A 21,609-nucleotide genomic window follows, 5' to 3' on the forward strand; every position below is an offset into this window, starting at 1 on the left:
GAGTATTCTCTCCAGAGATGGTACAGGATTAGCTGAGACTGGAGTCTTGAAAACCTGTGGCAGGGTGCTAGTGGAGTGGTACTACATGGCACGGCTACCTTCTAAATGGTGACCTGATCCAAGGAGTTTATGAAGCATGGGCCTTCCCATCCTAGCCAATACTGACACCACCCAAATCTGGAGGTAGCTTGAAGCAGGTAAAGGCAGCACCATCACACCAAGGCATCCTGGCTCACTGGCTGATGTGAGGAACTTGCATGTTAATGAGCCCTGGGGAAACAGGACTTTACTACCCAGGGCAGGTGAAGTCTCTTATGGTTTGGGGAAGAAGTGAGCTATGAGGCTGACACAGGATTGAACATGTTTTATTTACTTTAAAAGAGTGCAGGCTGCCCAGGTGACTGCACTCCTGTCTTAACAGCACTGTGAAGGCTACTTTCTAGGACTTTTGCAGCTTTGTTCTCATAGACTCACCTACTGTAGATGAAACCTCTTTGCCAATACTAATACACTTGCTTTTGTTCGTGCATTTCCACATGGAGTTTACCAGCCACTATCTTAACAAGATCAACATGAAATCTTAGCAAGGAAGTGCATTTGTCTCTCATTTCTGGTAATCCTGAGTGAATGGGTTTATAAAACATTATTCCCTATCAAAATGTCATATAAAATGGAAATGGGGTTCCATTCAATCAAAATAATCTTCTATATCAATATCTGGATTGAGGAGATCTTCACCATAGGCTGAAAGGTCCATTTGATTTAAAATTAAGTTTTCAAAGGTTTCTTCCAAGTCTGTTTCGCCAATCAGCACAGCTCCCATCATTCGGCCATTCTGCATCACCACCTTAACATACTCTTGTCCCTTGGTACACCTCAGTAACAGTTCATGGTCTAAATCCAAGCCTTGAGCATTGTATTTTCCCAAAACCACCACCTAACAGAAGAAAAAAAGAAACAGCACACATCAGTGGCTTTTAATATTTCTGCTGATGACAGTTCTAAGCTTTAAAAGACTAATGCAAGTCGGAAATTCTTTGTCCCTGTGGAATATTCTCTCCTTTCATTGGCTTGCAAACCCACAACAGAATTTAAAATCCTCATCTTGAAGTATCATTCACAAGCCCCAGTAATGACCCAGAGAGCATGCTGAGACATGTGGAATTTATCCACAATCAGAAATTTACTGAAAAGCACAATACAAAGATGCAAAGCAGAGCAGTTGTCAGTCACCAAATAAAATCTGTCAGATATCTATAAAGATTATTTTCCCCTTCAGTTTCAGCATTCAAAATTAGTATGAATGGAGAAAATCTAAGATTATTACTCAGAGAAAACTGTTTAGTTCCTACTAAAGTATCTGCTTAGTATTAGTGAGGGAATACTGACAGCAACCCCTGTTACACCATGGGTTAACACCATTAGACTTCACCTTGTAATTGAAAAACTTTGTGATGTGAGCAAACAGTTCAAAGCAGAAATCCATCTCAATAGGTTCCCCTAAAGTATCTGCAGCCATGCATTTTGCTGCATACCATCCCATCTGCCTGGCTTGAGTCCACAGTCTCATCTGAAAAAAAAAACCATCAGAAGCCTTTACAAGAGCAGATCCGTATCAGTGTGTAATGCTCCACACTTGCTGTTCTCTGTGGTGCATACGATGGATTTGCAGTGCACTCAGCTTTCATCCAGAGAGGGAGCTGGCTGCTGTCAACACACCCAGGATTATGGAATTGCAGAACAGTTAGCACTGGTCCTCCGTAGGTATCTAGTCCAACCCCATGGCAGTCAGCAGGGACATTCTCCACCAGATCAGTCTGCCCAGAACCTTGCTGAACCGAACCTTGAAGATCTCCAGGCATGAGGCCTCAACTACCTCCCTGGGCAACCTGTTGCAATGTTCCACCACCCTCATGGCAAAGAACTTGTTAGTAACATCCAATCTAAATTTGCCTTTCTCTCATTTCAAACCATTCCACACATCCTATCACTGCAGGCTTTTGGAAACAGCCTCTCTGCTGCCGCCTCCTAGGCCCCTTTAGGTAGTGGAAGACTGCTGTTTGGTCTGCCTGGAGTCTTCTTTTCTCCAGGCTGAACAACCCCAGCTCCCTCAGCCTGTCCTTGTAGCAGAGGTGTTCCAACCCCCTGATCATTTTTGTGGCCCTCCTCTGCACCCGTTCCATCCTCTGTTGAAGCTTCCAGAGTTGTTTAGCAGTTTCTGCCTCAAGTGACACTTCTTTCTCTCCTGCCTCTGCAACAGTGCATGATTTGCTTTGTAGATCAGACCACTGCTGAGCCACTACAATTTGATTTACCTGATGCCACACTGGACTAGGTTCCCACGACGCTGTGCAGATATCTCCAGCTGCATATATATCTGGCAGAGATGTGCGCATGTGTTTATCTACTTTAAGACCTCCATCTTCACCTACAGCAAACTAAAGTATTTGCACAGATCAGCAGTAAGTACAATAATCATTTTAAGTAATTCAACTCCATCTGTGTTAAGCAGTTACCTCATTTGTTACTTTATAAGGGCAGACTTCTAAGAAAATTTAGTAAATTCACTATTCTGCTTAATCAAAACCTGGAATCATAGAATGGTTTGGGTTGGAAGGGACCTCCAATGGTTATCTAGTCCAACTGCCCAGCCATAAGCAGGGACATCCTCAACTAGATCAGGCTCCCCAGAACCCTGTCAAGCCTGACCTTGAATGCCTCAACTACTTCCCTGGGCAACCTGTTCCAGTGTTCTGCTACCCTTATAGTAATGCATTGTTCCTAACATCCAATCTAACTCTCATTTCAAACTGTTGCTTCTTGTCCTTTCACTGCAGGCCTTTGTAAATAGTGCCTCTGCAGCCTTCTTGAAGGTCCCCTTCAGGTACTAGAAGGCTGCTATTAGGTCTCCCTGGAGCCTTCTCCTCTCCAGGCTGAACAACCCCAGCTCCCTCAGCCTGTCCTCATAACAGAGGTGCTCCAGCCTCCTGATCATCTTTGTGGCCCTCCTCTGGGTCCACTCCATGAGGTCCATGTTGTTCTTGTACTGAGAGCAGCAGAGCTGGATGCAGTACTCCAGGCGAGGCCATATTTGCCTTATTTTGAAATGCTGTACAGATGTTTCATGTCAGAATGAAAACATAGATCAGCTGAACAAACTCATTTCACCTGACCTAAAGAACAATGCTGAAAGAAATCAGTTACTTACATCATTACCATCAAGAAATGGTTTCACATTTGGCATGACTCCAGTTGCACTGACAATGAAATTGCATCCATAAATTTTTCCATTAGTTAATTCCACGTATACAGGCCACAGAACTGAAAAAGGGGAAAATTTTGCCCTAAGAATGTAATTAACAGGAGTTCTTGATATTGTTATATGTTTAATAACCAAGATATTAAATAAAAAAGATTATTTTGAATTATCTAACTGATTAGGTAGGGAAAAAATAAAAATTACAAAAGAAGAAATGGAAAATAATCAGAGGGTACCTATCACATTCCTTACCTTCACTCCGAGACCAGTAAAACATCAGATTTTGGAGCTTGGCCCCATGTCCTGCTATTAACCCTTATTTGTAGGGGGAAAATAACATGTCCTGCCACTGCTTCAGACCTGTTGGATGTTCTCTGAAATACGTAATTGCAAAACGTTCTTTTACATGTAAATTTACAGATGCACAGGAAATGCCATGAAAGCAAAAATATTCTGGAACAGGCTGCCCAGGGAGGTTACGAATGCCCTCTCCTTGGGGATGTTCAAGGTCAGGTCAGATGAGTCTACTTGTGAGGCATCCCTGCCCATGGGTGGGGAGGTTGGAGTAGATGATCTCTTAGGTTACTTCCAATCTGATCCATTCTATGATCAAAAATTTGACTTCCAAGGATGTTACGCTGGAAGTAACTGTCTATTAAAACAGTACTTTAAATACTAATTTTCATTCAGTGAAATTCAGATACAACTATTTATGAAAGACAATATTTTCTTCTACTTTCTTTGAAGGATTACTTCAGTTTTGACACTAAATGTTTTTGTTTCTATTTAACTTCACTATTAACAAATTATTTTATTAGCCTACCACAAGGAGGGAATATCCTGTATACAAGATTTAAGTGACTGGGAAAAGGGTGACTCATAACATTGTGTAATTTAATTGCAGCCCATAAATCACACTCTCAACTACTATAAACTGATCAAGGTCCAGTTAATTTCTAGAAAGAAAGGATTTCTTTTCCAAATCTCTGCTTACTCTAAACCAGGAAACAAGATCAAAAGTGCTCCAGATGCACTGCTTTATCTTCAACATGTTACTTCTAATCAGCATTGCTACCTACCCTCATCTGGTTTTGCATTTTTCTCTTCCTTAGGAAAAGTCAAAGAGGTCTGCTGCAGTTGTAGAAATTCTTGTTGCAAGTGTATTTTCTTTACTTCACACAGGATTTCGATATGCACTTTATGAGAAAACTAAAGAAGGATTGACAGCATTTTAAACTTAACAGTTTACAATAATAATATTTTTAATAGCAAGGATATCTTCACTTACTAAACCCTCCCCCCTGTTCCAACTCATCAGCCAAGCTCGTTTTCCTTTTGTGGCACAGATCTCAAAACAGCAAGTGGCAATTTACCTGCTTTTTCAGCACATAGTCCCTGAAATTCCAGGACAGTCTGGATATTCAAGTCCTCCAGGCAAATCCTGTCTGAGAAACCTAGTAGCCTTCTATGAACAGGTCACGACATTAATAGATGAGGGGTGAGCAAATGATGTCATTTACCTGGACCCATGCAAGGCCTTTGACACTGTCCCGCACCACATCCTGGTCTCCAAGCTGGTGAAACATGGGGTTTGATGGGTGGACCACTAGATGGATAAAGAACTGGCTTGATGGCCGCACCCAAAGAGTGGCTGTCAATGGGTCCATGTCCAAGTGGAGGCCAGTGAAAAGCAGAGTCCCTCAGGGATCAGTCCTGTGACCAGTCTTGTTTAACATCTTTGTCGGTGACATGGACAGTGGCACTGAGTGCACCCTCAGCAGGTTTGCTGACCACACCAAGCTGTGTGGTGCAGCAGACATGCTAGGGGGAAGGGATGCCATCCAGCAGAACCTTGACAGGCTGGAGAGGTGGGCACAAGCCAGCCACATGAAGTTCAAGAGGACCAAGTGCAAGGTCCTGCATCTGGGTCAAGGCAATCCCAAGCACAAATCCAGGCTGGGCAGTGTCTGGCTGGAGAGCAGCCCTGAGGAGAGGGACTTGAGGGTGCTGGTGGATGAGAAGCTCAACATGAACCAACAGTGTGCACGTGCAGCCCAGAGAGACAACTGGATCCTGGTTCTCCATCAGGAGAAGTGTGGCGAGGCAGGTAAAGGGAGGTGATTCTCCCCCTCTACTCTGCTCTGTTCAGACCCCACCTGAGTACTGCATCCAGTTCTGGAGCCCCCATTACAAGAAGGATGTGGACGTGCTGGAGCGTGTCCAGAGAAGGGCCACTGGGTTGATCAGAGGGCTGGAGCACCTCTCCTATGATGACAGGCTGAAAGAGTTGGGGCTGTTCAGCCTGAAGAGGAGGCTCCAAGGTGACCGTCTTGTGGCCTCTCAGTATCTGAAGGGGGCCTACGAAAAAGCTGGGGAGGACTTTTCAGAGTATCAGGGAGTGACAGGACTAGGAGGAATACAGCGAAGCTGGAGATGGGTAGGTTCAGGCTGGACGTGAGGAGGAAGTTCTTCAGCATGAGAGTGGTGAGAGCCTGGAAAGGGTTGCCCAGGGCGGTGGTTGAGGCCCTGTTCTTGAAGGTGTTTAAGGCCAGGCTCGATGGGGGTCTGGCCAGCCTGATCTAGGGTAGAGTGTCTCTGGGCATGGCAGAGGGGTTAGAACTAGATGATCCTTGTGGTTCCTTCCAACCCTGACTGATTCTATGATTCCTGAGTTTACAGGAAGAGAATTCAGAACTTATAAGTAAACTTATCTTTTCCACTACCTTTCAGGATTTCAAATCCTTCATTTCTCTATCAAAAATTACATTATGGTCAGAGTAAGTTTATGTTCTAAATGCTGTAAAAAGAAGATATATCTTGATCCACCACCCCATATTTCAATCTCTGCTATTCTGAGCTTGAATTGGGAAGTTACTCGTTTCTCTTTTTTGTTGGTTCATGCCTTGACCTTATTTCATTCTCCACTACACAAACATTTCCACAACCTTCAACAACCAAAACACCTTCTGTTAATCTGCTGAATATCCTGAACATCCTTTATTGGTATTTAAAGCCCTTCTGCCAAATTTAGGGCTGACCATGTTTGAAAGGTCTTTTTTTTCAACTGATATAGACCCCTACCAGCTTAGAAATGAAAACTTGATAATAAAACTATGAATTGTTAGGATTTTTGCTTTAATGAAACTCTTCACAATGCTCATATCCACCACTGATTTTTGCATTTTATTATCTTCTATGATGAGACTGATGTTCTCTGTACCTTTGTACAAATCCTACTGTACTTTATTTTTTATAGATATGGCAGCTAAAATCAACCCAACAAAGCACCACTGTTTCTGGTTAGACACATTTGTGTTACAGTCCAAAGAGCCTTGCCAGTGGAATTGATTAGCCTCCTTTTTCCTGAAGCAGAAAATTATTTTGTGTTTTAATGTCTTTTCCTGTTTAATTCTGACAGGAGAATCGGTTTAAACTTTTTTTTTTTTCCGGGGGGGGGTATAATAATCCTGAATGTGACATTTCAAGTTCTCTCAACCTTACCCACTTAAATCAACATTTAAACAAATGTGTACACAGGATTATCACTGTACCTCTTTAGTCCCTTTCAGATCTAAGCCCTCATGCCAGTCAGGGCCTAAGGCACTGCCCAGTTTGTCAGGTGCTGCTATAGGCCTCTCTTTTTCATAATTTCCTGAAGGAAAGAGAGAAAGAGTGTCAGATTTAGAGTGCATCCTTAATTTCCTGCAGAATTCAGAACACAGACTCAATTAAGAGAAACAGATATGCTTGCCCAAAGGGAAGATAAAAGTGTGTATTTCCCAAAACCATTGATTTGCAGACAAATCAGCTCCAAGCCAGTATTTTTAAACACCTTTTAACTTTATGCATTTCATTACTTCACTCATCTCTGAAAAAAGCATGCCACTACAGACCCAGCTGCTTACTATCAGTGCAAATTCTAAGCACAGAATGACGCAAATGAAGAACTATGTGTGCCATTTTGTGATGTTTAGGCTGACTATTTTTGCAATTTATTCTTCCAACCTCAAGTCTAGAACTATGCTTCTCTTTTTGTTATTACTTTGGTCATAAATCTGTGTACTGTTTGTTCATGCATTTCTAGCTAGCTGTTGTTACTGAAACTGCAGTTTCACTGCATCTGTAATAATGTCCTTTGAGGTTTCATCTGGTCTTCCAGTAAGTTATTACAGAAGTCCTTCATGATGTCAGATAAAACATTAAAATATTACATAAAATACAAGTTTTTCAGTAGGTGGAATACAGGGAATGTAATGTAAACCTGGCACAGCTACAAAGACAAGCACATTGTTTGTCATCTGTAGGTACTGTGTTACATGCTGTCAGGCATCTACAGACATTCTGGATGGATTTTTTGATCACCTTTTTCTATTTTTGTTAAAGAATGAAATGCTATTGATGGTAATAACAAACACCCTTTACGGCCTGCTAAATTAACTGGTCTCAGAACTACCTTTAATATTTAATTTCCTAATGCTGCAGCATTAGGAAACTAAACCATCATACCTTCCATTGTATACTTGGTTCTTTTACATTCAATTGGAGTCTCCTGGTTTACAGCAGTGAGCTTTGGAATAAGAAATTCAGCCGCTCCTGCATCAAAAAAAGTGTTCCCAATGGCTTTGTCTTTGATAGCCCAGATTACTTCACAGCCTTGAATTTCATACCTGTGGATATTTAAACAGTGCATGAAGTGATAGACTATATGAAAAGGATTCTGACTCTTAGCAACACAACTGGAAGCATGCCAGGTTTCATTCCAAAAGCTAGAAATATAAAATCTACTATTTTTAAACCTAGCAAATTCACTACTGCTTCTAAATATTTATATCAGGAACCCATTAAAACAAACAAACAAAACCAAACACCTCTTCAAGCAGAAAGGTCATAATTTCTCACCAGCACAACCATGACTGAACTGGGGTAGGAGGATGAGAGAAGACAGATCAAAATTATAATACTATTTCCTGCTCTCCACAACAACATGCATTTTAGCCAGTTTGCCCACAAGAACAAGCATCTGGATCTTATTCACACTACCTGGTAGATGAACTAGTAGAGCCATGCAGAGGACAACTCTGCAAGTGAAAAAGTTAATGCCTGTAATGCCAACAAAGACCATATAATTGCATAGTACAGGCGGTTCTGTAATCTAGCCGACTGCATGTCCTTGATGTTTATGTGTCAGAGCTTCTTCTGATGCATCAGTAAGCACCACTGTACTATAAAAAAAGGTTTTTTAATCAATTTTCCAACTGAATGCCTTAAAGCTACAATTTTGTATGTGAACCTTCTCCCAAAGTCATGCACACTAGACTTAGCATTGCATTGTTAAATATTCTATTTACATCTGTACCTTAAAGACTTAGTTGTATACTTACACTAACTCAAGTGCAATCCCACCATTTCCTACTACTACTATCCTCTCAGCTTGAGCCAAATTCTTCTGAAAAGCCTGCATTAAAAAAAAAGTAAAGAAAGTGAAACAACTTAGATCCTATCTTCCTTCGCACTCATCAACTATATCCTTTTCAGTATTTTCTTACCTTTTAGTCTTCTTTCTTTGATTTTCTCAGACTAACAACACACATTTACTTATGCTAGGGTCTGTTACAGATGCTAACGAGAGCTGCATAAAGGGATGAGTTATTGATACAGCCTTACAAGACCTCAACTGAGACAGAAGTTAAGTAACTACATTTAAGCCAATTCAAGAGAGTGCTAATATAATCCAGGAGACTTTCTCTTTACTAGAGCCCATTAGCATTGTGGTATCTATGAATCCAGTTTTATCACAGCTTGCATAACTTTCACAGGAATTTGTGTGAAGTCAAAAAGGCAAAGGTACAGAAATTGAGGTGTCAAACTGCTGATCAGAAATCAGGAATGTAAAAAATAATGACTTGTAGCAAATCTGAGAACCAATCCTAATTTGTGCAAAAAACTTTTTGAAAGAAGCAAGTCTCCAAATGTCATCTAAATTCTGTCTTAATGGTGAGAAAAACAACCAACCAACAAAATACAGCCATGACAGCATTTTTAGATCGTAGTATAACCACCTCAAGGATCTGCTTTCAAACAAATCAAGAACCATGACAATCAGACCAGCTATTGCAACTCTGTTCATCCACACTTTCAGTTTACCTGACTAATTGTTTTAGAGATCCTAAAGAGCAGGAAAACTGTAGTGCTTTAATCCTTTCAAAGTAGGACACTGAAGTTGCATCAAAGGGGAGTAGCGAATGCAACCAATCACCGTTAAAAACAAACAAAAAGAAACAAGGATTTTCAGCCTCGTTCAACGTTCTACAGCTATTTTGACAAGTGATAGCCTGCTGTCAGTCTGCTCTTTCCCAATGGCCAACAGTGGATGCTCATCCAGAAAGCAACACACGCATGACAATGCTGTCCAGGAACACTGCTCAGGTGTGTTCTTTCTCTTCAATTCAGACATGACAAATTTATCAAAAGCTATATTATTTGGTGTGTTTATTTCTTCCCTTTTTTTTTTTTTAAATTCAGGTAAAATTTTAACATCCACAACAATTTCATGGTTTCGCTTCAGTTTGCTTGAAAAAGTAACTCCTTGTTTATCCCCAAGTTTAAATTCAATTTGGTGAATTACAGTTCTTATGTTATGGAGAAGCAGGGTTCACTTTTACCATGCCTCATCTAACTCTGGAGACTTCACAGCAGCAAAATCTCACTTTCTACTTCCAAGCTGGAGCTCTAGTCTGTTAAGTCACTGCTCACGTGAAAATTTCTCAGTATCTTTGACTATAACTGTACCTCTTTCTGTAAGATGAGGAAAAGATAAGGTAGAAACAGAAAAAAGTCCTTCAGTAGCTTTTAACTGTAGGAAGCGGCCCTTTGTACCCTGTACCAGATACAACTTCTCATGGTGGAGTCTACTTCATGTTTATATTTTCAGAATATATATTCAGAAGAATATAATTTATTCTAGATTATCATTTTAGGGCTAGCTATAAACTTCATAGACTGACTAGTTTATTTAATGGCATTTTAAGGCTCATTCTCTGCTACTAAATGAGTTCCTATTTAAGGATATATAATAACAAATGTAATCTCATGCTTCTCCATTTCACTCAACAATCATATTTAGTATTTTGCATCAAAAGCAAGAATATTATACACTTAACATTCTACTAATAAATAGAATAAATAATAGAATACTAAGTTCAAAACATATTTACCTCTGCACTGTCAGTATCCCGGATTCCTAATACATACGGATTTCCTTCCAAAATTAATTTTGGTTTTGCTCCAGCACACAAGCAAAGTTTTTCATATATATATTCTTTACCATCTTCAGTGAGAACTTCCTGTTAAAAATTAAGAGACAAAACTATTGAAGACATCTACGAGAACATCAGCTTTTTTCTTCTTTTACGTCACAGTGTTTGGCAGATATTAAAAGCTGTAACAGGCTACTTAAAAAGCAAGCCGTCACTGACTGTCGTTTATTTGCGTTACTTACAAGCCTAAGTATATGACATACGACTGACACAGTGCACACAAAGGCAGATGACATGAAGACTGCCACATGATGGCACTCTCTACTCACTAGCTGTGCCCCACTCCATTCACGGATGCAAACCTCTACACTACTACTATACCTTAGCAATTAAAAATCTCATGCCAAACATTTCAACAACAATAGATCTGTGCTAACTAGGCACAGGCTAAAATACCCTTCAGAAAGACTACAAATTCCATGCTTCACCAAAGAAGACAGGCAGGCGCTGCACAAGCTACATCCTTGTGAAACATGTAATACTTGCATTTTAATACTTTCACAACCTTACTGCTTGTTTTCTAAACTAGAAACTAGATAGTTTATAGTGACTTTCCATATAGTGCAAATTAGTTTACAGTGGTTTTGCACTATATAGTGGAAATAGTTAATAGTGGTTCTCTGTAGCAGTTTGCAGGAGAATGCAGGCAAAGCCTATAGAAACCAGTATGATCAGAGCAATGCCACATGGACTCCGCACGATTCAATGTGAATTCTACTGGACACCTTTATTGTTCGTACTGACTCCAATTATATAGTCTTGAGCATAGAGCACACATCTACACATTAGCATAATTAGGCAAGAACAACCCAGTCTTTTACATACACCGCACTCTGTTTTTCTCATTAACTAGATCCCCACTTATCTGTTCTTTCCCCAGATAAGGTGTTCTGCAGCTGTGGGAACCAAGGTTGAAGTGCTCCATTTGCTTGTTATTATTCCTTCTCACCTTGCATTCCCACAGCTTTCCATACATGTGACATACTTATGTCACAGTATCACAGTATCGCAGTATTATCAGGGTAGGAAGAGACCTCACAGATCATCAAGTCCAACCCTTTACCACAGAGCTCAAGGCCAGACCATGGCACCAAGTGCCACGTCCAATCTTGCCTTGAACAGCTCCAGGGATGGCGACTCCACCACCTCCCCGGGCAGCCCATTCCAGTGTCCAATGACTCTCTCAGTGAAGAACTTTCTCCTCACCTCCAGCCTAAATTTCCCCTGGCGCAGCTTGAGGCTGTGTCCTCTCGTTCTGGAGCTGGCCACCTGAGAGAAGAGAGCAAGCTCCTCCTGGCCACAGCCACCCCTCAGGTAGTTGTAGACAGCAATAAGGTCACCCCTGAGCCTCCTCTTCTCCAGGCTAAACAATCCCAGCTCTCTCAGCCTCTCCTCGTAGGGCTTGTGCTCGAGGCCTCTCCCCAGCCTCGTTGCCCTTCTCTGGACACGCTCAAGCATCTCAATGTCCCTTCTAAACTGGGGGCCCAGAACTGAACACAGTACTCAAGGTGTGGTCTAACCAGTGCAGAGTACAGGGGCAGAATGACCTCCCTGCTCCTGCTGACCACACCATTCCTGATGCAGGCCAGGATGCCACTGGCTCTCTTGGCCACCTGGGCACACTGCTGGCTCATGTTCAGGTGGGTATCAATCAGTACCCCCAGATCCCTCTCTGTTTGGCTGCTCTCAGCCACTCCAACCCCAGCCTGTATCTCTGCATGGGGTTGTTGTAGCCAAAGTGGAGCACCCTGCACTTGGAGCTATTGAACCCCATCCCATTGGCCTCTGCCCATCTGTCCAGGTGGTCAAGGTCCCACTGCAGAGCCCTTCTGCCCTTCAACTCAGTCACATCTGCCCCCAGCTTAGTGTCATCTGCAAACTTGCTGATGACTGACTCGATGCCCTCATCCAGATCATCTATGAAGATGTTAAAGAGGATGGGGCCCAGCACAGATCCCTGAGGGACACCACTAGTGACTGGCTGCCAGCTGGATGTGGCACCATTCACCACCACTCTCTGGGTCCGGCCCTCCACAGAGAGAAACCTAAACTAAAACACCATTACAGGAATGACACAAGAATATAATGAATTCCAGAATATTAGCAGAATCGTATCTCTGTGACTTAAAATGAGCAAACCCAGGTTTTGGGTCTGAATGTGAATCTGATCATGCCAAAGTGAAAAATAATACATTAAGTGGAAGCAGATGTTAACAAGGATCTGTACATACTGTACAGTGCTCATACTTGAAACCTATTTCTTGCTACAAAGAAAGATAAAAAGGTGGAAATGTTGCTTCCTTCAAGATTTTTATTTTTCTATCATGAAGTTCTAATATTTGGTCTCAGTAGCAGCACAGAGTAACTCAGGAGTCTGACAGGTCTTCAATCAAGGGCTAAAAAAATGTTCAGATACCTATATAGATATACAGGATTGGTTTCATTGACTGGTTTTTCTGCTATTCCGATCAAGTATTCAATGTAGTATCTCTAAGGCATCAACAATTTCAATCGAAGAGAGTTAGCATCTTAATTTACAAGCAATTTTTAATCTACAGTTTCCCCCACTATATATATCTCTGCTTGAACAACAATGTAAGTGATATATACAATTAAAGTTAGGAAGTATTTTCTTGTAATTTGGCAACTTATCTTGAATACCCAGAATGTCCTTTAATAGAATTTGACATCCCTAACATTAATCTGCTCCTTAGATTATTTTTTTAATAAATCATTTGGAAAAAATACATAAAAGTAAAAAAAGAAAGAATTTCCTTACATGTTCATCACTTCTCAATTGTTTTACTCCAGACTGTATAACTTTAATATTGGGATATCGTTTTTCTAATAGAGAACTTGGTTGCTCTTCTACATCAAAGTCCTCAAGTGTTTTGGAGACCTATAAGAAGAAGAGAGGTATTTAAAACGAGTAATAATTTATCTGTCTCTTAGATATTTTATTCTTTTTTCTTTTTTTTAGTTGGAATGCAATGAAGGAAAAATGGACCACTGTGAATAAGCTAAGGTCTCATAGGCCTTGGAAGAAGAGTTCTGGTGTTAAAGCACAGACTTAGGTCTGAGTTTATCCATGTGCACTTGCTTGTAGTTTTCTGCCATCTCTGTTGATGCTGTTAATTCTCAGGAATCAGGATTTGGGATTTTTGTAATGGGATTAAAAAATACTGAAGTTCTGCATTCAGCCCAGGTACTTGTTTCCTGCCTTAGGCTACTATGCAGTTAGAACACAGCAATTAATTTTGGCAGCACTATATTATAATCTTTAATTCCTGTTCATTAAAATCCAGGAACACTTTTAACACTCTGCAAGGCTTTTGTTCACAAACTTGACAGGTAGAAGGATTTCAGAAAGCTCATAAACTTCCTGCTGAGACATAACATTCTGTTGATTTTCAGCAGCGTGGAAAGGTTGCTTGAGCATGCTATTCTCACCCATGTATAATACATGAGGTGAAACACTATGTAATCACTGCAAACCTAAAAGACCATGCCCTGTGTTCAGCAAGATGAAAAGCAAGCTGCCACTGGAAATAATTTTTTGGGGATCTTTTTCAATTCTATTTTCAGTATCTTTTAATTAGTCTTTCAGAAAAAGCAGCTTTGAGGAAAAGAATTCAGGAGTCCTGACAGACAACATGACCATAAGCTAGCAATGGGCCCTTGTGGCCAAGAAGGCCAATAGCATCCTGGGGTGTGGCCAGCAGGTCGAAGGAGGTTCTCCTTCCCCTCTACTCTGCCCTGGTCAAGCCCCATCTGGAATATTGTGTCCAATTCTAGGCTCCCTAGTTCAAGAAGGACAGTGACTTGCTGAAGAGGATACAGCAGAGTGCTACAAAGATGCTGAAGGAACTGGAACATCTCCCTTATGAGGCACCTGACAGAACTTTTGAGTTTGGAAAAGAGCAAAGTGAGGGGAGATCTCATCAACAGCGATCAGTACTTCAATGGTAGATGTCAGGAGGATGGGACCAGTCTTTTTTCAGTGATGCCCAGACAAGGGGTAATGGGCACAAAATTAAACATCAGAAGATCCACCTAAACATGAGAAGGAAATTCTTTAAGAATGTCAGAGCACTAGAACAGGCTGTGCAGGGAGGTGGTGGGGTCTCCATCTCTGGAGATATTCAAAATCCACCTGGACATATTCCTGTGTGACCTTCTCTAGGTGACCCTGCCTTGGCAGGGTGGTTGGACTCAACGATCTCCAACCCCTACCATTCTGTGATAATATCTCATCAGTCCTACTAACACACCACTGCAGTCACAGTAATGTGAACACAATTTCAAAATCCTAAGCATTTTCAAGATTAGGTTCTAGGGTACATTTACAAACTTCTGAAGAGGTTTTACTATAAGAAAAATTAAGTGGATCTTACCTGTTTGAAGTTTGTTACAGCTTTTATAACTGGAGAAGCTGTTATTAAAAAAATGTTTTCTGATGGGAAGTCCATAGCCAGCTGGTAAAGAAGCAGAAAATATGATGAGAGAATACACTTATCAATAGCTTTTCACTTAAGACTTAATAAAATTATTGCTGAAAAGTAATAGGTCTTACTATATTAGTTTTTTAGAATCCTACTAGATAACCTCTACTTCAAGATTATTAAATCTGATAATTACTGAAAATGAACAGAATCTGCTGAGTCAAGATGTCATTTCATTCACAAATGTATCTTCAACAATTGCAGCTATGGTGTAAATGGCTACTGACAAGACTATTCTCACCTCAACTGTAGGAAGACTAAGATCATGAGATTTCTGGAGACACACAGTTGCTGGACACCTTGTTTATTGCAGAGCAGTGGCTAATTGTTCACAGATTTCATTCTGGCAGAGGAAATACTAATTCCTATTGACTATTTAAAACGTTTAGTAAACCAATACATTCATTACCATTTTCAGAGTTCTACCAAGCACACAGCTAAATACTTCCTGCAGTTCTGAAAGATAAGACAAGGCTCTGCCATCATGTAACAATCTGATCTGGGTTTTCCAGGAAAAATATAAAGGTGAGAGAAAGGAAAGAGCATAAGAGGTGTGAATTAACAGCGGCAAGGAGCTGTGAGCTTTGGAAGAAAACAAATCACAGAATCACAGAATGTCAGGGGTTGGAAGGGACCTTAAAAGATCATTCAGTCCAAGCCTGCTGTCATAGCAGGATCACCTAGAGTTGGTCACACAGGAATGCATCCAGGCAGGTTTTGAATGTCTCCAGAGAATGACGGTCCACAACCTCTCTGGGCAGCTTCTCACGTAACTCTCACACTGAAAAGTTTTAACTTTATGTTCACTTGGAACTCTGCTCCAGCTTGCACCCGTTGCCCCTTGTCCTATCACTGGATACCACTGAGTAGAGCCTGGCTCCATCCTCCTAGTACTCAGCCTTCACATCTTTACAAACACGAACTCACCCCTCAGGCTCCTCTTCTCCAAGCTAGAGACCCAAAACCAAGCCAAAACTCCATGTCACTAATACAGTAGAAAACGTTTTAAAGAAAATAATAGGTTTTAGTCCCTTCAGAGCAATCGTAAAAGATTACAGATATCCAGTATATACTGGAAATAACTGCACTGTGAAGCAGCATTGTAGTCATTTAATAAAATTCTAAAATATAACCAGTAAAGCAAAGTCTTTGGGAACATTAAATACTCACTGAAACTATATTCTTGCAAGTACAAAATGATATAGAAGTCTTATGTACGTGAACAATTTAATTGACTTTTCAGTGGTTACACATACTAATATAGCATTTAAGTGTCTGTAGTGTCAGTGACCGTGTATTACATTAACTACAAATAAATGGGAAAAAACCTCAAACTAACAAATGGCAGAACCACTTCCATAAAGAATAGTATCAATATTTTTTGTATTTTGTTCTGTGTGTGGTTTATACAGTGTCATAAATGAGACTTTCACTAAAGAGTCCACATCTCTGACAATGAACGAGCCTCAGGGTCAACTAGCAAGCAGACTTATGAAGAACATCAGAGGGAGAAGTCAAGGGCATTTTTCTTGAAGTCCCTTCCTGAAAATTGCCAGAGGATGGGCGTGCACATGACAAAGAGGTATTTGCATATATTAGCATAAGCTCTGAAAGACTAAAGAATATGTTAGAGATTTCTGGGCAAAGCAATGAGTATGTTTTGCTGTGTGTTTCATAAAGCCATATCCAGACCCTGCTTGCCATGCAGGAACTTTGCGAAATGCACCCAGACATAAAAAAAAGCCTTTTTGCTCCCCAAAACCTTCAAACCAGCCTTAGTGAGTTTGAATTCGAGATTTGCAGTAACACTATCATCTTTCGCTTCAGCTGCAGAACAGCCTACAGCTACGGCGGTAAGGGACGGTAATGCACACAGTGCTCCTTCACATCTGACCTCTCCACTAGCACACAGAATGCCACCTCCTTTTTATGAAGCGACAACAAATTCTTGTCAGGTTACACAGTTTCGACCCCTTCAGAAATATTTATAGAGAGGTAAATACTGTTACATTACAGCACTGTTTCCCTGGGGTTGATTTTGTTTGAGTTTGTCTTTCCCGTTGGTTGGTTGGGTTTTAAGAGATACAAGACATCTGCAAAAACCTGGGAGAGACGAGCAGAATGTCCAGTTACTGTATAAAACAAGAATATTCACGCAACTGCTGTATCAGCCTGCGTACACCCTTACGTTACGATAACGCCACAAGGCCGGAAAGCCTCCTCCGTGAGTCCAAGGCTCAAACTCCGGCCTTAAGGACTGAAGTGACCCCGTCCGCCCCAGCCGTAGCCGAGATAGGGGCGACCGAAACTGCTGCCCATGGCCAAAGCCAAACACACCGGAGAGGGTCCCCAGAGGCTGGAGGAGTGAGCGCGCATGTGCAAGCCGATCCGGGGTCCTGCGGTCATACCTTCTCCGCGCAGGTAACCCCTGCGATTCCTCCGCCCACTACCACGAACCTACATCGCGTAACATCGGGGGCAGTCGTCATTTCCCCGTGTGCTCCCGAGCGCGTCGGCTGACGATGGGAACAAAACTCGTTTCTCCCTACGGAGGCAATTTCTCATCGTCACGTCCACGACAGATCGCGGAAGGAGGCGGCAGCACCCCGCCTACGGCGAGTTCTAGCGCCCAAAATTTCTCCGGTGGCGGCGCTCCTTGGCCGCGACGTCCGGAACAGAGTGAGGGTGTCGCCCCTCGCTCCTCCCCCACGAAGCCCCCTCTAAATAAACTGATAAAGCTGTCCAGCAGTGCCCGTGGTCTGGTATGGACTGCTCAAAATTAGTTGACGCTTTTGCCATCTGATTTAAGAGTTTTCAGCGTATTGCTAAGTACAGTTTTCATTCTAAAACTGATCTTTGATCCGTTTTTTTTTTTTTCTCATGGAGGAAAAGATAATTATAAAACCAAAAGCCTACTAATTGTGTGCACTGCAGGAAAGGATCCTATTTTATGGTTGATGCCTTTTCACCCATTCTTGCTGCTATTGGAGGTGCCTCGCTAGACCTATCAAAGACTGGCGGGTGACATGGTAGTTGGAGGCTGTCTTTGGCTTAGCAATCATGAAACAATAGAATTCTCAGTTCTTGGTGAAGTGAAAAGGGGGATCAGTAAAACTGTTAAAATGGACTTCCAAAGGGCAAGCTTTCAGTTTATGTGGGCTTCAGAGGGCAAAGGGGTCCAGGGAGGCAGGATGCTCTTCAAGAAGAAAGTCTCAGAGGTGCAGGGGCAGACAGTGCCTGTGTATCATGAACTGTCAGGGAAGATGAGCAGCCTGGCTGAACAGGGAGGTCTTGCAGAGACTCAGGGGATAAAAAATGGAAAAAAAAAATACCACCTTTGGAAATATAACAGCAACTACACTAGTTTGTGCTGCTTGGGCCAGCAGACGGCCTGCAGAGATTGTCCCTCAGGTTTGGGGATCTGCCTGTGCCCTTGGAATGTGGGCAAGTTTGGCCTTAACCACTGTGCTTGTAGCTTGTAAGCGTATCTGTGGGTATGGGATTCCTTTGGACACTACAGTTGGACTTGCATAGTCAAGTGAACTCCTTTTAACCTCCACATTGGTCCCTTCTATATTCAAATGGGTTAGCTCTCAACTTTTCCACAAGTCCTCTCTTTTGCTTTTTTCTCTTTCCACTGTTGCATATTTTTCTATTTTAGAGTCTCCTGATGCTCATGGACAGCCCACTGAATCGGGCTGGTCTCCTGAAGGCTTATATCCACACCCAGAAAAACTTCTAATTGAAGTCAATCCCCAGACTATAATCTCAAGAATTTTTGGTCAGTTCTGTGGTCGTATGGGTAAATGATTAAAAATTACCAGCCACAAAATAATGCAGGAAGATGTTTAGGAGTGGAGGAACTTTGGAAAGAGTCAAAAAGTTTCACTGACATCAAAACTGTGGAAGTGAGAGCAGAGAAATTAAAGGTTTTTTGTTCCAGGATGCATAGCCCAACTTAACACAGTGGAGATTACCTGTGCTAGCAGCAAAATGGTCCAAGTATTTCTTAGGACTGCATTAGATGATGCTCAGAACTCTAAAGATGGGCTTTTATCTACTTCAGATCTGAACATTAGGTAAAAGAATATAATTCCTTCAGCAAAAGGAGAGGCAGCTTAATTGATTTTCTTCTCTTACCAGCCCAGTTGCTGCATAAGCTCAGTGTTTGAGCAGCTGATGGGCCTCTGAAATTGCTGAAGGAAAGTATTATTTGACACAGGTATGTTGCAACATTCCTGAGTGGCAACTAGTAATGTAGGAGTGATATTTTTGTGTGTGTGTGGTGGGGCTCTCAACTTGCTGCCCTGAGGCAAACCAGGGATGATGCACCAAGACACTGCAATGGAGTCAAGGGAGACTGGCACAAGATGATGACACACCCAGCCCAGCTAAAGTGCCTCTGTGAATGCAAGCAGCTTGGCCAAAACCCAAGATGAATTAAGGGCCACTGTGCTGCTGGGATGCCATGACATAGTGGCTATTACTGAAACTTGGTGGGATGATTCCCTTAACTGGAATGTGGGGATTGATGGATACAGGCTCTTTAGGAAAGACGGGCAGGGAAGGAGAGGAGGAGACGTTGCCCTCTGTATCAGTGACCAGCTGGAATCAGTGGAGCTCTACCTGGGGAAAGATGATGAGCTGGCTGAGAGCATACAGGTTAAAATCAAAGGCAAGACAGGGGAGGGTGATATTACTGTAGGGGTCTGCTACAGGCCACCTGGCCAGCAGTACCAAGCAGATGAAGACCTCCACAGGCAAATATAAATAGCTTCAAAGTCACATGCCCTGGTCCTCATGGGGGATTTCAACCACCCTGGCATCTGCTGGGGAGACAACACAGCAAGACACCAGCAATTCAGGATGTTCCTGGATTGCACAGATGACAACTTTCCCCTCCAAATGGTAGAGGAACCAACAAGAAAAGGTGCTGTGCTGGACCTTGTTCTCACCAACAGGGAAGGGTTGGTGGCTAATGTGAGGCTCAGGGACAGCCTTGGCTGCAGTGAGTATGAAGCAGTACAATTTAAGATTCTCAGGGCAACTAGGAGGATGTACTCTAAGCTTATAACCCTGGACTTTGGACATGCAGACTTTGATTGCTTTAGGGATCTGCTGGCCAAAGTAATCATGGGATGAAGCCCTAGAGTGACCAGAGGCCCAGGACAGCTGCTCACTGTTCAAGGATCACCTTCTCTGTGTCCAGGAGAACACAGTGAGAAGCAGACCAGCAGAGAGGGGTGAGCAGTGCCAGGCCAGGCAGAAAAAAAACCCAAAACCAAAGTCAGTTCCTTGAAGGAATTGAGCCATGTTTAAAACTTGGTCAAAGGCTGTTTGTAAAACTGTGGGTACCCAAACAGAGCCCACATGTAAGCATGCAGGTGTCCAGGCAACTGGCTGCAATGAGTGTCGGAGCCTGGCACTTAAAGTTGAGGGTGGCAGAGACAATGCCTGCATTAGGCGTGAGCAGATTAATGGTCTGCTTAACCTAGTGGCTGAACTGAAGAACGAAGTAGAAAGACAAAGGACTATAAGGGAATGTGAAAGGGAGTTAGATTTGTGGCACCAGGCTCTGCATACCCCTTTAGCATAGGGAGGTGACCCAAGAAACAGGGGGGAATGGATACAGGTGCCTGTCAGAAGGGGCCTTTCAGCCCCCCTCACCTCCTCAGTTACCCTTGCACAGCAGATATGGGGCACTAGAAGTTGAGGGTGAGGTGATTTTGGAAGCAGAAGTAATGCCTTCTGGGGGGGTTGACTAAAACAAATCAGTATCCCCTTCACATCAGAACTTGTACCAAAAAAAACCTGAGGAGGATAATTGTTATTGGTGATACCCTTCTGAAGGGAACAGAGGGCTCCATATGTTGGCTGGCCCCCTCCCACAGGGTGGTCTGCTGCCTCCCTGGGGCCCAGGTCAGGGATGTCACCAGAATGTGGGAAGTGATGAGGTCGATACCAGAAATCTAAAAGCAATCAAAAGGGACTTCAAGACACTGGGAAAAGTAGTTCAGGGATCAGGGGCACAGGTAATTTTTTTCATCAGTACCCTTAGTTGCAGGTAGGAATGCTGAAAGGAACAGGAAATCAAACAAAATTTTGGATTCTTTGATCTGGGGGAACTTTATGCGGCTCTAGGTCTGCTAATGACAGGTGGGGTACATCTGTCTCAGAGTGGGAGAAAGATCCTGGCACACGAGCTGGTGTGGCTTTAGACTAGGCTTGAATGGGGAGGGGGTCAAACACAGCAGTAGTAAAGATGAACCAAAGGAGGCTGAGGGTGGTAAGCCAGAGATAGGGGTAAAACCAGCAGTCCAGCTGAAGTGTATGTACACTAATGCATGCAGTATGGGTAATAAACAAGAGGAACTGGAAGCCTTGGTAGAAGAGGAAAACTATGATGTTGTTGCCATCACAGAAATGTGGTGAGATGACTCACACAATTGGAGACTGTAATCAATGGCTAGACTCTTCAGGAGAGACAGCAAGGGAGATGGGGTGGAGGAGTGGCCCTGTGTATTAGTGAGGC

The 21,609-nt window shown here is 42.4% G+C and overlaps 2 protein-coding genes across 5 annotated transcripts in view; one reads left to right on the forward strand and one right to left on the reverse strand.

Moving 5' to 3' along the window:
• Positions 1–2,362, forward strand: part of RECQL (RecQ like helicase) — a 34,855-nt gene extending 32,493 nt beyond the window's left edge. The window contains exon 16 of the transcript XR_010305060.1: positions 2,280–2,362. The gene's annotated coding sequence lies outside the window, so the exon portion shown is untranslated. The remainder of the gene's footprint in view (positions 1–2,279) is intronic.
• Positions 350–17,700, reverse strand: PYROXD1 (pyridine nucleotide-disulphide oxidoreductase domain 1). 4 transcript variants are annotated; one of them, XM_064155995.1, is made up of 12 exons: positions 17,539–17,700; positions 14,970–15,050; positions 13,355–13,474; positions 10,474–10,602; positions 8,641–8,714; positions 7,766–7,926; positions 6,811–6,911; positions 4,339–4,468; positions 3,209–3,321; positions 2,316–2,438; positions 1,433–1,570; positions 350–937 (listed from the first exon to the last, which is right to left on the reverse strand). In XM_064155995.1, the coding sequence occupies exons 1-12, from the start codon at positions 17,548–17,550 to the stop codon at positions 689–691; spliced, it is 1,431 nt and encodes a 476-aa protein (XP_064012065.1). In that variant the 5' UTR covers positions 17,551–17,700; the 3' UTR covers positions 350–688. The 4 variants fall into 4 exon arrangements, with proteins under 4 accessions (XP_064012065.1, XP_064012064.1, XP_064012066.1 ...); XM_064155994.1 differs by having other exon boundaries at positions 17,486–17,700; XM_064155996.1 differs by lacking the exon at positions 17,539–17,700 and adding an exon at positions 17,266–17,341.
• Between the last annotated feature and the right edge of the window lie 3,909 nt (positions 17,701–21,609).

This window comes from Pogoniulus pusillus, chromosome 15, assembly GCF_015220805.1.
Source record: "Pogoniulus pusillus isolate bPogPus1 chromosome 15, bPogPus1.pri, whole genome shotgun sequence".
Lineage (NCBI taxonomy): Eukaryota > Metazoa > Chordata > Aves > Piciformes > Lybiidae > Pogoniulus > Pogoniulus pusillus.

Coding starts and splice junctions, on each gene's coding strand:
- PYROXD1 (XM_064155994.1), bottom strand. CDS start 17,566: ATGACGACTGCCCCCGATGTTACGCGATGTAGGTTCGTGGTAGTGGGC. Junction 13,475..14,969: donor CTGTAACAAACTTCAAACAG/GTAAGATCCACT, acceptor TTCTTCTTATAG/GTCTCCAAAACACTTGAGGA. Junction 2,439..3,208: donor CATTTCTTGATGGTAATGAT/GTAAGTAACTGA, acceptor CAAATACTTTAG/TTTGCTGTAGGTGAAGATGG.